The sequence below is a fragment of the Embiotoca jacksoni genome, unplaced genomic scaffold (genome assembly GCF_022577435.1).
Source record: "Embiotoca jacksoni isolate LCO1_2020_lvr unplaced genomic scaffold, fEmbJac1.0.p SCAF_22, whole genome shotgun sequence".
NCBI classification, from domain to species: Eukaryota; Metazoa; Chordata; class Actinopteri; family Embiotocidae; genus Embiotoca; species Embiotoca jacksoni.
Genome location: NW_027185363.1, coordinates 10,411,266 through 10,428,777, shown reverse-complemented (window position 1 = coordinate 10,428,777; position 17,512 = coordinate 10,411,266). Strand labels below are relative to the sequence as shown.

General features: G+C 41.9%; 1 protein-coding gene across 4 annotated transcripts in view; it reads right to left on the bottom strand.

The window, feature by feature from the left end:
- LOC138203184 (receptor-type tyrosine-protein phosphatase mu-like) overlaps positions 1 to 17,512 on the bottom strand; it is a 159,714-nt gene that overhangs the window by 91,319 nt on the left and 50,883 nt on the right. For all 4 annotated transcript variants that reach the window (XM_069157890.1, XM_069157889.1, XM_069157891.1 and 1 more), the window contains exons 4-7: positions 14,917 to 14,995; positions 12,439 to 12,554; positions 10,331 to 10,505; positions 3,542 to 3,835 (exon numbers count right to left, since the gene is read on the bottom strand). In XM_069157890.1, the coding sequence (XP_069013991.1) occupies positions 3,542 to 3,835; positions 10,331 to 10,505; positions 12,439 to 12,554; positions 14,917 to 14,995 (664 nt within the window). The remainder of the gene's footprint in view (positions 1 to 3,541; positions 3,836 to 10,330; positions 10,506 to 12,438; positions 12,555 to 14,916; positions 14,996 to 17,512) is intronic.

The window sequence follows — 17,512 nt, the reverse complement described above, 5'->3', positions numbered from 1 at the left end:
TTCCAAATGGTTCTAAAATAATTATGAGAGTTCATTAATCTAGATATAGTTTAGGTAACGGTCATCAGCAGATCATTATGAGGACTAAAGTCTTCCCAATGTGTCTTAACTCAAAGTCCCTGCTTTGAGTTGTGGTATATACTTTTCCACACAGATCTCAGCTACAACTCAGACTGCAGACGAGTTGTTGTTTAAGGTTTGCTCGTCTGCGTTCCTAGTGTGGGCTGGAAATGGGCTCTCTGTCAGATGCTCGCTGTAATGTTGTTGAAATGCGGGGAACCATGCTGTGATTCCAGGGCATCACCTGATAACACAGTGTCTTCTTTCAAGTAGCAATTAGAGTGGAGGACACTCCAGTGTGGTAAATAACTTCCACACAAACACAAATTTCACACGGAATGAGAGCGCAGTTACCGAATACTCTTCTCTTTCAGCTCCAAAAATGTTGGCCAGCAGGGGGAAGAAAGAGGGGGGGGGGGGGGGGGGGGGGGATGACAAATGTTAACAAGTCGTGAAATTCAACGTCAATGGTCCGAAGACGGGGGGGGAGATATGCAAAAAGCAAAAATGTTGTTTGAATTGGTCTGCGAAGCCTTGAAACTCACAAATAACCCCCTAGAGAAATCACAGAACCTTGGAGAAGACATTCTTTTGTTATGCCGAGTAATGGAAGTGCTTCATGGGAAAGAAAACCTTTCAAGGCTGCCCTTTTCTTTCCTCCTGTCGCCGAGTTGAATTGGTGGCGTCCTTGCATTATGCATTCTCCGTTTTACAGAAGATTGAATTAAAACATCCTTTGTCATCAGAAACATTGCTCATTCTGCAAAGTGACCAAAGCATGGCTGTGAATAATTACGTGAGAGACGGTACCTTAAAGTGTCCACAGATTTTCATTAGCGCCTCCAGACAGCGGCGCAGGGACAAGGGGGAGTGAGTCTCCAGGCCTGTCTGTATCAACAGTGATGTATCACACGGCCCTGTGAGTCTTAACCGTTCAATTAGGAGCGCTGCTGACGCCCGGGCCTGTCAGTGGGGAAGATCAGCAGAGAGCCGGACAAGATCAAGAGCCGCTTCCTCAAACACACTTCAGGAGCCGGGGCCATCCATCTCCCCGACTGTGACCGGCGGGGTGGCCAGAGGGGGCAAGACCCCCCGCAGAAACCCGGCCTATAGCTCGGGAGGGCTGCGCAGGTAAAGGCCCATTCATCCCTATCAACCAGACTCAAAATGAATGAGCTCGTGACCTTCACAGTGGGGAGAGGTGGGGTACACCCCTGCTGGAGAGGGGAGAAAAAAAACTCATTTTCATCAGCGTTTCCTCTGGACACCAAACAGCATTAGCCGAGGAAAAGTGCTGAGGCTACGTTTGTTTTGTTCCTCGAGTTGGCATCGGAGTCCGGCGAGGGAATTTAGCTGGTTAATGTTGTGAGAAGGGCAATTTGCACAATATCATCAGGCCTTCTCAAAGTGTTTATGTACATGTTTGAGTTTGAATGCCCACAGTACAGCGGCGATAAAAACGATCCAAAATTTACGGTGCCACTACGCTTCACACGATATCAATCTGTGTTGCTGATGTATTAAGAAGCTCGCAGGGTGTTTGGAATGAGAATTAAGCAGAATAAACATGTAGTTATAAAGTTAACCATGTGCTTGGGCAGTTTTTCAGCTCTGTAGCCGGGGACAACTATAAATCACATCACTTCTCTGACCCACTTCAAACAGAAAGGCAAGTTGAAAGCCTTTACTTGTATTGCTTCATTGGCTAACAGATGTTTTTTTTTTTTCTGCTGTGCTTAAAAACTATTCAACTCTTCGATTGTTCCAGGTACTCAATGCAGAATACATTTACTTCGAAAAGAAGACCGTTTACGTCCAAATGATAAAAACAAATCTTACTGATAATTTATAGGTGGGAACAATAAGAACACAAAGGGCTTTGTCTACAACAGAAAAATAATTACCAAGTAAATTGGCAGTGATGTATGCTGGGCAATTGTGGGATCCAGTTATTTACTTCAAATGCAATGAGGCTTTAGAGTAAACAAATGGGGCTTTACCAACAATGGAGCCCTGATGGCTATTTATTGTACGCTGGGGGTGCATTAAAAAAAAAAAATAGAAATCTTTTTTTTAAATATTTTGTTTGTAGAAGTAAATCAGGTACAGTACAAACTCAACAGGCTGACAGGAATAATAATGAAATAATGGACTGCTTTGACCACTCTTATTACTGTTGCAATTTCCAGTATCTCGTTCTCTATTTAATCAAATGGGGCACATTTGTTCTTTGTTGTATCGGACAGTCATTGTGTGGCCGATGAAAGTGGACCTATCCCCCCCCCCCCCCCCCAGTTGTTAGCGCTCTTAGCTGTGATAGATGTTATCCTTATTTTCAGATGCTGAACACCTGTTGGCTCTTGGTGGCAGCTTACTCACAAACTGAACCATTCACAATCAGCAGGCAGCAGAGGTTTTTAGGCATTAAACAGCCCTTTCTGATCGGGAACTAAAGCTGCTATATCGCTGTATTTAAAGACTCCTCGAACAAAAACTGTATTTTACCTCTCAGAACACAGAAGTTAACTGTTCTAGCGATGCGGCGATCAATTCGTTTGTGTTTTTGTGTGACTTTGATGTTAGTTTGGATCCAAACTACCATGTTAAAAACAAAAAAATGAAGGGAATTAGGGAATATCCTAGCAAAGCCCAAATTTGAATCCCATTTAAATGTTGTGGGGGAATTTAAAATGGGCAATACCAGCAATGAAAACCCTCAAACATCTTGCAACTTGAAGGGATTTTGCATGGAAGAGTGGTCAAAAATGTCTTCAAAGGGATGTCAAAGAGTGGTGGGCAATTATGCAAAAACGCTACAAGAGGAAAATACTAGCAGAAGAATTTTACATCTATTTATATTTTTGTTGGGAAAAAAAAAGTTGAGCACCTACAGCACCTCATCTGTAGGCATTGTTTTAAAGAGGATCAAATGCTTGTCTCATGATGATTCATCTCACTCAATCAGAGTTTTGGCTTTAGGATTTCATCGTTATGTGAGTATTTATGATATACAAGAGACACATTTAGCTTATTTGCGTGACACTATAAAACAACACTTTGTATCATTGTAAATAATTGGTGGCGGCACAGTGGTGCAGTGGTTAGCATTGTCGCCTCACAGCGAAAAGGTTCGGGTTTCGAATCCGGGCCTTTCTGTGTGGAGTTTGCATGTTCTCCCTGTGCCTGCGTGGGTTCTCTCTGGGTACTCTGGCTTCCTCCCACCATCCAAAGACATGCACCTCAGGTTAATTGGTGATTCTACAAATTGCCCTTAGGTGTGAATGAGAGCGTGAATGGTCTTTGTTTCCGTCTGTCTGTAAATGTCGGCCCTGTGATAGACTGGCGACCTGTCCAGGGTGGACCCTGCCTTCGCCCAATGTGAGCTGGGATAGGCTCCAGCCCCCCCCGTGACCCTGTTCAGGATAAAGCGGGTATAGATGATGGATGGATGGATGTAAATAATTGTATTTTTTTTACTCACCTGCACATTTGGTCCTGGCCCTCAGAGGCGGTCCGGGAGCTCCGGTTCCTCCCTCCAGAGGTCTGGTCAGCAGGACACTGATCTCGTATTCGGTGTCTGGGTCCAAGTGGCCGATCTTGTGTGTGGTCTTGTCTACGGGCTGCAGGTCATACATGGTGCCCGACACAGTGCGGTATTCCACCTCCCGGTCAATTATCGGACCGTCCCCGTTGATGGAGTTGGCGTTCAGCTGGATCCAAAGGTAGGTGGCGCCTACAGCAGTCAGCTGTGGTGGTGCAATAGGCACCGGGGGCTCTGGGGATATAAGATGTTTTTATTGACATTCAATATCTATTAAATGGCAGAAAGTCTTCACAATACAGACAACAATTATATATTTTTTTTAGTTTTGGTAAAAAAGCATGGACATTTTCACACAAAAAAAATGGATACTTAAAAGCAAACGAGATGCCTAAAATCAATGTTTTCTTGTAAACAATCAACCACATCAAAATTCTCCTGAAGCACGTAAAAAATATCTTCATGTTTTTCAATAATCGAGGTATTTAACAAGAGCAATGTTACAATCAATAGTTCCTGCTTGATGAATGGAATATCTCATCATCAGTTGTGCACTGAATGAGTCATGTAATCGCTCACATTTTGAAAGAGATGGAACTTTGAACAGAGGTGTAAATAAAGTTACCCAGACCTTGGCAAATGTAGCTCACATTGAACATTGTATTGATTTTAATCAGTGTACTTCAATGGAAAAGCCTCTGGTAATTGACAACTACTATAGCTGTCATCTCGCTTGTCTGATTGAGGAGCTGGTTTAATCTCTCAATTTATGACTGTTGGAGAATTTTGTACATGTATTTCAAGTGAAAAAGGACTGATGGGGAAGCTTAAAACACAACTTCCACAGAATATTAACTGCAGTCGGTTAATTATTCCTTCTGCTACAGTTAGTCGGTATGTATGGGTAATAACTAATTAAACGTTTTTACACAATATAAGTGCTAATAAAAAAAACAACAACAAATAAATGCAGTTATGTACTTCTGCATGAGATACAGTAAGTACGTGTAGCATCCACCCCGTGATGCGTGTGCAAATTCTTCTCATGAAAAAGTTACTCTGCGTTCTTGAAATTTGATTTAAAGTGAATTTAAAGACAACAGGCCTGCAGTGGTGGAGGATAATTTCAGATCTTTCCCTGAAGCAAAAGTATAAAAAGTAACAAATTAAAGTCCTGCATTGAAATAATTACTACAGTAAAAGTATGCAGTATCAATACTTTTTACTAGAAGAGTAAAAGCACTGTATGCAGAAATACGGCCCATGCAAGAACAGGAAATTGTGTCACAATCCGGCAAATAATTGCAAGTTTAGTCAATCAGTTTCACCCATTTTTATCCCTCCGCAACATTGTTAAAATATTATCCAAGTGGCAGGAATTGTATTTTTATATCAAACTTTGAATACGTCTCACATCAGAATTGTGCTTGGGCCTTTCAAAGTGAAAGACCTTCACACAAAGTTAATTAAAAGGTACACAATTACAGGCTTATTTAAAATGTTAAGGACACTTGATATTTCCACTGTCGTTATTGAACAAATATCTAAAGAAATTAAAGACAAAACTAACACCATAATAACCCAGAATAGATATTTTTGTCTGTTTGGATTGTCGGAAAAAAAAAAAAAAAGAAAAAAAAAAACCTTGGGGAAAAAGTTCTTCAGTACAAGTTTTATCCCATTCAGCAAAATATGGAGTTCAATGACAACCTTGAAGATTACCTTTTTCTCAGTTATGTCACCACTGTTTGTTTAATCTTGCTTAAACCTTGTGCCATTTCTAGTTTAATGAGGCTTCTCGAAATGCCACACAAGTTATTTCAACTGTGGGGTATTTTCAGGACTGAATTATCATAAAACCAGGTCAGGTTACGTTTCAGTAAAACTTGAGGAATTGTTAAGGGAAACTTCCGAGGTCTGCAATAATAGTTTTTTGTTTTCTTTTGTTTTCACAGTTTTTAAGTCACCTTTGACAAAAAATGCATATCCTGAAGAAAGTTATGTATTTTTATAACATAAAAACTATATATTCTTTTAAAATCTATGTGCCATTTTGGTTTAAATGACCTGTTAAATATACAGAAAACAAAACAAATTCACCTCCACCATCACACCATTATGTATTTCATGCTTTGAAAACAGTCTCCCGGTGCAAACAAAAACCTGCCACAGTCAACAAAGAGCTCTGACCCACAGCTAAGGAATTGCTCAGGAATCTCCCTCTGTCACATACTACAATAGTTAAGTGTGCCGGCGGCCACGGTGAGTAGCTCTAATGAGCACACACGTAACAGAATAATGGCATTAGTCGCCCGGCTGCTTCTTATGGAGTTGTCATGGTGAGGGAGAAGTCCCCTTGCAAATGAGGAGCAGGCCGAGGTGTCCGACAGAGAGTTGGAGGCTCGTCCCTCAGCAGATGGTTACCCTATGGTGACCTCCGTCGCAGGTCCCTAAACTCCAGCTAATCCAAAGCCTTCAGTGTTGCCGTCAAATATCACCTAAAGCGAACCAGCTAATCCACCAGGGCGTCTTCTACACTTCCACGCGGGGCATTAGTCCGAACTGATAGTCTGCCAGACAGGAAACCGAGGTAACCCATAATCGGGGTTCAACCATTGGGTTGTTTTGATGGTCTCTTAGGGTCTTTTGTTATGTCTTAAAAGGGGTTTAACTGCATTAAGTGGATGTATGCGTAGATTCATTTAAGTATCAGAAAACATCACAACATCATCCCTCACAAAAAAGTTTGATGTCATAGACAAAAATATTGGTTTTTAATCATTTAAAACATCAAATGAAACAAAGAGCCGAGATGTTAAGCTATTCGGTCTTTGGATTATAACACCAGGTATAATTAATCTTATTCATAATAAGTATCTTTCGTCATTAAAGACCCAAATTAAAAGCAAAAATTGCCGACACTCATTCTTCACTAACACCTGGTGATGCACTGGACCAAATGGCCCTCAAAATATGACAACGCTTTCCCGCTGCTGACTCAGTCATGACTGGTTCACACAGGCCGCAGAATTTAACCAACTAAATGGTTCATAAAAACAATTTAATTTATGATACTGCGTCAAGCAAGAGCTTCTCAGTCATCCAATCAATCCTTAGTCTCTGCGGAGAACGTGCTTTTCATATGCGCTGCAGTGGATGGACGCCACCGCGGCCATTCAATCCAATTTTGTTGCTGTTATCACTTGAGACCATTGCTGCAACAGCACGACTAAGCAGCATGATGTATTACAGCAATGAGCATTTCATTTAACTTTGAAAAGTTACTGCTTGACAAAAGCAACAGCAGCTTATGGTGATGAAATAATTCCTGTAGGTGCAGTAATCCTCTGTTCAACAGCCACAGCAGATGCATTGAAAATAAAGGATTACCGGTGTGAAATGCACTGAAGTGCTGGAACACTTCAGGATATTAACTACTCGTTGGTTTAAAGCCTAGCACGGCGGTTTGGCAGCGTCGGAGGCCGCGGAAAGGTCTTCCGACTGAGCTCCGCGCTAGCTGGAAACGGGCGACGGTGCGCAGATGACAGCGCCGACCGTTACGCGAGGGTCAGTGAGCAGCTGTTGCCATGATGTTGACCAGACAGGCAAACGGCCTGGCGACAGCTGCTTCTTCCTCCACCACAGCACCTGCCCGCCTGCTGGACCGCAATCACACGAATGCACACATATGCAGCAAAAAAAAAAAAAAAACACACAAAAAAACGCTCGCACATGGCATGCACATGGACCCACAGACATACCGTAGTAAGAACTACTATAGTAAGACGGCAACTGACGGTTATTTTCATCATCAAGTGAAGTGAGGTCTATTTTTAAATTCATCTTTTATATGGGCCAGCAAAGTTTCCAAGAACTGCCACCTCAATGACTTAACCCTTGAAACCCTGGGCTATTTCCAAGGTAATTCCACTACCTTCACTTTTAAGCTCATATCTCGTCGTTATAGGGGCTAACCGTTCATGCTACGTCTTGGGGTTTTTTTCAGGGCAGTCTAGGCTATCCAGATCTTGTATCATTTATTTTGATAATACTTAGAGATTTTTTTTTAATATTAGCCTTTATATCAAGGAAGAACATCTGTATTATGAAATTGTTATGTGTCTCACCAGAAAATATTGTCAATAGAGATATGTTTTTTATAGTTTTTATAGTTGGGATTGTCTAGAATCTGGCAATATCTGAACCATGTTTGTCAGAAAGGGTAAATTATGATGTTTATTTTGATATGCAGTTACGTTACGAAGCGATCAGGACTTTGGGAATTATTCAGTTAAGAGTAGTCGGTGTGGAGATGGACGTAGCGCTTCATGCAAAGTGCACCAAAGATGCAACTTCAACTTCGACAATCTACACAACGCTTCACGACACAGACGAGACACCGATATTTCTGTAAAGCTTAAGTTGTGCAGTTTCATGGGATATGTGCTGCATCTTTCTGTGATGAAAACCTGCTGTGCTATTCAACGGACAAGAAGGGGTAGGAATTTGGTCGCAATTTGCGTCCATCTGGTTTTAACATTACTTGTTTGGCAAAACCAACCGTCTATAAACCCAAATATATTTAATTTACAATAACAAAACACAAAGGAAAGCAGCAAATTTGCAGCTGGAACCAGTGAATCTTTGACATTTTTGCGAAATCACTTAAATGATTAAACGGTTCTCTAAATTGTTAATTTTCTTTCTATTGACTCATCAGTTAATCAACTAATTGTTTCAGAGCTTCGCATACATCACACACACACACACACACACACACACACACACACACACACACACACAAATACAGACACATGCGCACACATCTTGCCACCTATTTGCCATTCACCACACGGGGAGCGATAATAAGAGCTGCCACTCTGCTCCGTTAGATTAGTTAGACCTCACCGTTTTTAAATCCTTCTTTCATTTGCGTGTTATTCCCACCGAGCCTCTCTTGTTAAGATGCAAGAGGTCCTCATTACGTTGTGTGCTTTCCTAATTGGGCTGCTGCGAGTAAAGAATTGATCCACTCCTGACATGAGGAGAGGTGGCCACGAGAAAATGACGAGCCCGACTGTCCGCCCTTTCGATTTTTCGGTGGCTGTTCTCATTAGACCCGACACGGCTGCACCTCGGCATCTTTGGAGTCGGTGGCGTGGCGCAGAATACCGTGTTAGAGCTCAACGAAATGCTTTGCGGGCTCCAGGTGATTTTAACCAGGCCGAGAAAGGAGCCAAGCTCTCGGACGGGGAGTAATTATCGTCCTTTCAAAACCACTGGCTGCACTACAGGAGAGCTCATCACGGGAGGGGGAGGGGGCAAGCCGCACGGCACTCGGGGAAATACATGCAGCGCACTTCCACCATAGGCACATAAATCTGACGGAACACTGGCATGAAAGGCAGAAGTGATTATCTGGGATAATCAAGCATTCACTCTCCTCATGTTGAAGGAAAAGGCAGTGTATGGTAATGAGGGTGGTGGTGGTGGTGGTGGTGGGGAGCCGGCGTTGGGACGGTAGCGGGCTCATAATCCACAGAATCGCTCCGTGGTCACTCCTCCAAAAAACGAGTCACGGACGCGGTGAATACACATTTAAGGAGGATTTACAACTCAGACACATTGCTAGGAGGGTTAAGCACTTGTTTTACGACTGCTACGATAAGAGGAGATATCAGCCTTTTTATGTGTGACACTTATAAAGTGTGAAAACGCCTCTTTTTCGCCCTCCGATGAGTTGGCTTATGTCAAAGTCATTGAGGTGTGAAATCTCTGTGGAATTTCAAAGTGGGATGAGCTGCAAGATTTGATACATGCCTATACAACCCAGCAAAATTACTGCATTTTAGATATTTATGACAAAGGCGCTTTACACTTAACTGGTTTATCCTGTGCGACAAAATACATCCCGAACACACCGAAGGCAGCGATCAGCAAAAGTATTGCCGTCGAGTGTGTGAAGCGTGAGGACGTGCGGGTGATTGTCTTGCTGAATTTATGCACGAGTGTGGTTTTGAGTGCCTCCAGTGTGTCAGTAAATTTTCCTTGAGTACACCGCTGAAACCCACTGATACACTCGGGCAGAGAGACTTTATCTCCCTGTACACTCTTACACTGTGTCTGGGCACAGCCATTCTCGCATGATTGACAGACCTCGATCTGGACAGCCAGGATTAAACCTATCAATCACATAAAGCTTGGAGACAAAAAAAAGGAGAGGGGAAAAAGAAAAAAAAAAATCGGGGCAGTAAATTCAATTGAGAGCGCGGAGAAAATTGAGGTGAAGAAATATAGAAGGCCATTACCGGGCTATAGGGCTGTGGGAAAGAGAGGCCTTGCAGGATTTAGTTTCGGACGACTCCATAAATTCATATCAAATGACTGCAGGAGTGAAATATCAGTGAGGTTACTGTAAACCCTGCTGCCTATTGCCTTTGTGATCTTTTAGGTGGAATTGTGCTTAGTCAAGGACAGCCTTTTACAGGGGCAGTATTAAAGTCCTCCGGATAACAAATCAACATAAAAAGCTTGTATTTTTAGTACGGCCTCAGAGGACGTTTTCATCTACAAACATGCAGCACTTCCTGTTTATCTCCGGTTAACTTTACTGAACGCATGGAGGTCACGAGGATGGGGGAAAAAAAAAAAACATTCCAGCTTTCAGTGCCGTTTTCATTTAAATGGGCCCATGTTTGTGTTTGTCTCGGCTTTGGGACAAATACTCACGTTTTATGGTTAGTTCTCCATAATTGGACACTCCAACCCCTTTGTCTGAGTGGACAATGCAGCGGTAGCGGCCTGAGTCGCCCTTGGTTGTGTTCTCCACGTCGAAAGTGCCTATGAAGCGGCGGTTGTTCCAAGGTTTAGTGGCTTTCATCGGGGCCTCCCGTCCACCGATGCCCTGTTTTGGAACGGAGACAAACACACGAGTGAACCTCCAAAATGGGAAAGGTTTAATAAGCAAAGTGGCCCGACCTTGTGGGTTTCACAAACTCTGGTGGAGTGTGCTTGTTGTCTGCTCTTGTGCGTGTTTGTTTGTGTCCTACCATTCCCATCGGTGGCTGATTGTAGGAATACATTTATCACGGCGGAGTGCACGCGCACACACACAGGCACACAGTGGGCTCTCCCCAGCTGTCACCCCTCACAGCAGGCAGATGGGGGACATTTGTTCATTAGAAATATTTCTTCATTACTGTCATCGGGGGACTTCACTTAATGTTTGTTTTCCAGCTCCTGTGCTAATGAGGACGTGTTTGTTAAAATGATGGAGTACCTGGCAGAGGACCTTTACTCGGCGTCATGCTCCCACTGATCACACGTGTGACAGTGTGCTTAGCAGCGGAGCCAGCAGGGTTATGTCTGCCAGATGCACTACCTTCGCCGCTCAGAACAAGGTCAATTCAAGACTGCTGCGCGGCTCAGCTGTGCCGGATATAGTACACGGTATCCACAGAGCCAACATCTATATAGGTTAAGACCATACTGCGGTGATCTAAAACCACTGCGATCCCCTGCCTTCCAGATGCAGAGGCCTCTGGAAAAATCTGGCGAGCAGGTGAAATCGCAAACACAAAATAAAACAAAGAGTGAATGCTTTCAGCTTGAAGCAACTTTTTAAAAGTGGCTGTGTGGTTGACAACCAGCTGTGGTTCTTACATTTAAAAAAATATATATATTTAAAATGTTTTATGTAGGTTTAAAACATGAAGGTACAATGTTATCAGAAGAAATAAATATGACTATACCGCCCTTCTTTTTTACTTGTTATTTTATCCTTGCAGTGCAGAGTGCATTAATGTGCTTCCACAAAGATGAAAGTTTGACTTTTATTTGTAGCAAAGTAAGTTCAACACGTGCCGTGTTCCAAATGGTGTACTTGTGAACTAACACTCACTATTTTGAGTCCAGTAGAGAAACATGCAGTGCACCACAAGTACTTATGCATTCAAAACTGTCCAAAAAAAATTGTATGAAACGCTGGAGACCTTCCACCCTGAACAGTCGCTATCTTGGCGATGTAGATGAAGGGCAGGGCCACCGATGTAAAACATGTTCAGAAATAAACGAAGGCTTCTGAGAAAGCTGCAGCTGTTCCTGAACACCAAACAAAAGCGTTTTTTGTTTTTTTTCGCTTCTGCTGCTGGACAGAAGCCATCAGTGTGTTTGTTGAGTGTGTTAAACGGAGGGCACGAAAACATGTTGATTTCTGGGTAAAATACTTAAAGCAGCAGATATTTTGGCGGGTGGTGTAGTGTACTAAGGGAAGTTTGTCATTAGGAATACAGTAATGGTTAGTTTCACTTTAACAGTTAACACAGTTTAAAACATAATTACAGTTATAACTACCTTGCAAACTGATTAAAGGTTGTTGTTAAAGTGCTAACCAGATGTCTGAAGACTGCGGCTCCTTCTTCCTCCCGTTTCTACCACACTTCTCCCTCTTACCCAGCCATTTGGATGCAAATAATGTGATTTTTCCAACAAGAAATGTGTCGGTGTTGACTGTACCATGGGTTCATTTTTGGTTTGAATGGCTTGTCAGTACATATTTAATTCAAAATGCTGTTAAAAAGGCTGTTTCACGTTTAATCCTGTTCTGATTTCATTTTTATTCATGCATTTATCCTGATTGTTTGGAAAACATGCTACAGTATATTTTAAAGAAAGCCTTACAAGTCTGATTTCAGAGGCGAAGATTTACTTTTCAGATGGCCGGTCTGTTCAGTTAATAGACATGAATTTCCAAAGGGGGCTGAGTTCTAATACTAATTCCTTACTCTGATCTAGTGTCTGATGTCGAGTGTAAGAAACAGGATAAAAACCTCTCTCACCTGAAGCCAGAGGCGGAAGTTGTCTCTCTTGCGTCCGTTGACGGTGCAGTGAAACGATGCAGTCTGTCCAGCGTTGACCTCCACTCCCTTTATGGTCAGGAAATGAGGAGTATTCACTGGGGGAGGGGGAGGGGGGGGGAGGAAAATGTTTATATAAGAGATTACTTTCTTAAAATGGGTTTACATTTTATGAGAATTATTTGCCAGAACCGGCCACTAGAATAGCCACTCATTGTCTGCACCAGGACCAAGCGGCAACCAACAGTGACGTCACCCACTGGTTTGTGAACGGCCGTAATGAAGCCTCGAGTTTGGAATTTGGCTGGCGCCATCTTGCTAGTTTGAAACGGTTTGGACACGGTAGTGACCATATTTGGATGAACTGGGGGGAGGGGGGGGGAGAGAGAGGGGGGGGGGGGGGATCTGACTCGATCCGATTGGAAACCCGGCCATACAAGTCCCGCCCACCGACAGGCGTAACCCTGAACCACAGGCCTGTCAGTCAATCAGACACGACCCCAAAAACACAGCTTTTTGAAGCTTATTTTCTAATTAATGACGGATTATTTTCAGATGGACCACCAGAAAACTGATAAGAAAGAGTGACTTTAGCTAACAACACCGATAACTCGCGGAGAAATTTTATTGACCGAGCATTTTATAAGACTAGTTTAATGGGAGTTTATGGAGCTGAAGGCTTTTTGGAGCCAACCTCTAGTGGCCCTCTCTGGTATTGCAGCTTAAGTCACTTCCACATCGGCCTCATTTTTCAGAGCCGGAAGCTACGTCCATTTTCGCAATCTACGATCAGAACTATGTTTTCGCACTGTTAATCACTCTTGACTTAAAATGTATATGTTAAATTGGAAAACTGAGAAAGTACTGAACGAATACACAATACACTTTAGTGCCAGAGGCCAGCAGAGTTTTGTGAGAAACATTCCGCACAAAATCTTTAAAATAAGATGCCACAGGCCAATCTTACACCTAATTAAAGCAAATTTCTGCTGTCTCTTAAATGCATTATTTCTATGATTGAGGAGATTTTTTTCAAAAAGCATTATTCTCTTTTCCAACTTTTTCGCTCATTATCAGCATGTTTACTAACTAGGATAGTCCACAGAAACTAACTTATGTAGAACATTTTTGATTAGTACCGCTATTCTGCATAGAAAAATAGGGCAATTCGGCGAGCGACCTTGATACGAAACATAACCAAATCTCTAAAGACTTGGCAAAAGCTAATTCTATCACTTTCATCATCAAGACGTTCACTTCTACTTAATATTTTACAGCCTTGTCTTTGAACTGCACCTCCTTTAACTTTTTTTTTTTTCCTTGTCAATCCATCCAGCGACAAACAGACAAATCTATTTTTCCTCATCGCTTATGTCTTCTTTAATGATGGAAGGAGGGGCAGACCACCCAGTGGCATAATCACACCTTCGTGCTAGATATTCCACATGGTCTTATAAATAGAAAATGAATTGGCTGCGCTACGCTGAGGAGCCACTCTGATCACTTTGCTTATCACTCAAAGAAACTCCAATTGCCACCAAGTGGGTTATTGATCCGCTCACACGTACACATTTAAACACTGACCACGTCGTGAAGGTTGCATTGATTTACTCCAATACATTTATATGCAACACCTATTGCTATATAAATCCATCTTATTGACATAACATTTGTAGGAATTCAGCCACTTTCAAATGGTTAGCAGGTCATTAGAGCCTCACAATCGGAGCTTGATACTTCAGCTATGAAGCGCAGAGTAAAGTATAAATCAATCGATGAAAACCCGTGTGGTATTGATTTAGACTTTAAAGTGTGCAGTGTGAAAACTTCTTAGTATAAACTTAAATGAGGTGCCATATGGATTAACATGAGTCTCAAAGAATAGACACGAGGAATACTAAAAGAGACTTCTTCCTTCTGCTGCCAAAGCAGCAGCCGAGCCCAAAAACCTAAAGCTGAAAAAAAAAAATCCTAAATATGCCGGTGATTACATGTTCATTACCTCTGTAGTGCACTCTGAAGTGCTCGTACTTATATTCAGTAAAGATGGCAGATCTGCGAACAGATGTTGATGAGATACTTTATTGAATCTCCTTCAGGGAGACAAAAAATAGAGTAATCCAAACAGGAGAAGCGGCGTACTGTACTGAGATTTGTTTCTCATCCTTTTTTTTTTTTTGTACAGTTTTCTCCCATCTCTCACAGGATATATTTAACACAGCCACTCCGACATTATATCGCGAGCACACTTCGGCGTGTCAACTGTATGCTCGTAAATCTTGAGGGAGCTGGGAGGAGGCAGCCTCACACTTGGATTGACTGTAGCATATTCTTTGAAGGCCCTTTGGTTGACTGGGAGGCCTTGAACAGAACAACGATACAGGTATTTGGGAGGGTGTCATGGAGAGGACAATGACTGTTTGATGATATTCTTTTATGGTGAAGGGAAAAAGGACTTACTGCACTGGTGGCCCTGGACCACGACGTCTTTGATGGCCAGCATGCCGCGCTGCCCTGAGGTTACGGCTTCAAACACAATCTGAGGAGGAGAAAGGAGACTCATAACGCCAGTGATAAATGGCCGCATGTCTTCAAATGGCACCTGAGAGCAGCCGTCGGCGTGCGCAGGGAAGTCCGGCTCCTTGCTAATGCGCTCTGCTCCTTCGCCGGGGCTGCAGCTGGTGACACAGCTGTGGGCCACTGACATTATTTCCACAATATGTCACGGTTGATAGGTGTTGTGACATGCAAGTGTTAAATTAAGTTTGAGCCTTGAGACGATTAGCACACAGTCTGTGACAAACACAGAGAGTATGAGGGGTGAGACAACAAACATCGGTGCAGTGGTTAAAAGGACAATTCCGCCCAATTTCCCTGCTCACTCAACTACATCTTAACATTTTAATTTCTACTTGCTCAGATTCTGCCTTCGCCCCAACCCAATGTTCGTGAATGGAATTGTGTTTGTAAAAATTAAAAAGAAAAAAAACAAGATATAAGATATAGACATATATAATATATACACATTAAAATATATATAAAAGCATCACCTCTTTCAAAGATCAGGTTGCACCATCTACTTGTAGCTTCATCATCAAGTTTGCATGTACCGTCTACGTTTTTATTAATGCTTATTTTCAAACTGTTGATTTCATTAATTGGGTTGCACCATTAAAATTGAATGGCTTACATGGCATTAGGTGGTTGCTAGGAAACATTAAAAAAAAATCTATTCACATATTTGTGATCTTAATGTTTAGATTGGGTTAGATAGACTGTCAATATGTGTCAGCCTTAAAGCTTGTGTGCGTTCAGGTGGAAAGGGAAACTATTCAGAGGGGAGAGCATGAGCGAGACCAGGTGAACAATTACAACAACAAAAAAACAATTGCAGAATTGTTTATTATGTATTTAACTCTCTCATATACTGGAGAAAAAAATTAATTGAATTATTAATTCTTTAAATTAAAAAAAAAAAAAAAAAAATTGTTAACGGGAAGTCACTGCAGCATCGCAACATGGGATATAACTTCCAGATAAAGGGGGCAAAGGATATACTAAACCTACCGGCCAAAGGTGTTGTTTTATTTACATTGTTTATGGAAACATGGACAAATATGCATTAATCAAAGTTATACAAGTAGTTCCGACCCAGCAATCTGACTGGTCAACTGTACATTTGGAACGTGCTCAAATAACCATGAAGCTTCACACCCTGTTCATCACTAGAAATATCACCCCGCCTTTTCAATGGGAATATATAATTGGAATTGAATTTCATATAATATGCAATATAATGTTGTTTTACTTGTTATAGGCCCATTAGACAAGACCCATTTGGCGAAATTGGGTCTCGTTTGATCCATTTTTGTCGCTCCGAGCACCCGTACCGTAACACTACGGATAGTCGCACACTCATAGCGGCGGCTCGCTTGACCGGCGATGTTTCAACACGACACGGTGCTAAAATACATGACTCCATTCATACCTTCTTTCAGTGGACATCTTACTTGCAACGAGATTGAGCGAGTTAAGCAGTTTAGTGTTTCTATGCGCTGTATTTATTCAGTTAAAAAAAAAAAACATCTCTAGAAAGCAATAAAACTGACTCGATCTCGTCTCTGTTGCTACGTCGTTACTAAGGGTCTTTACGGACCGCATCACTGTCGTGCCAATAATCACATTAGAGCACACCCTGTCATGTAATATTGCTTAATTAGAAGTGTTCTTTTAGGGTGAAATATACTGTTGCACTAACTTAACTAGCATGATTTGGCCACTTATGTAACATTATTGGCATAAATCTATTGTCATTTTATTTTTGTGAAATGACGCAACAAATTTTTATCCATTTACATCAATATCAGTCAGCAAGTGTCAGATCCGGATACCATATTCCATTCCATATTTCTTGTTTTACTCTTCAGTCTAAACAGATGATATGTTGGCATGTGGGCAGCTGGCTTACATACCGTAGGTATTGAAACTATTACTCTCTTGTGAGTTACTGAGTGTAAATTTTTAGCAACAACTACTGTGATCTTTTTGTAAGAGCTAGTTTGCGTTTAAACTTTGTGACAATCTCCAGTAACACTCTGCTCAGATTATAACTACAGGTTAAAGTTTAAATTTACAAACATCTCGGGTCCTATTACTCTGGATTTACCACAGTTTTCATTGGCACTGATTTCTATTGAATAAATAGTCCCGATGAAAACTGTGGATTCGGGTGGAAAGTAAAAACCTAAAAACCCTGAAAATGCATGCCACTGGAGGTAAATGTGAACATATCATATTTCACTTTAATACAAAATTAAAACGGCATCTCTTCCACGAGAAGGAACTGCTGCCTTCAACAGTTGCTCTGTGTCTAGCGTTACTAAGCTGACATGTTTGTTTCTATCTCTGAAAAGAGAAATGTGAGAATCAAGTGCAACTGTGCAGTGTAGGACTAGTATGACCCTATTTTAAGGGGCCAAGTTCTTGGGTAAAAACAAATGGCCCTAAGCTCTGATGGAGGGCGTGTCCCTGCATGATGCCAGAGTTATGTACTCCC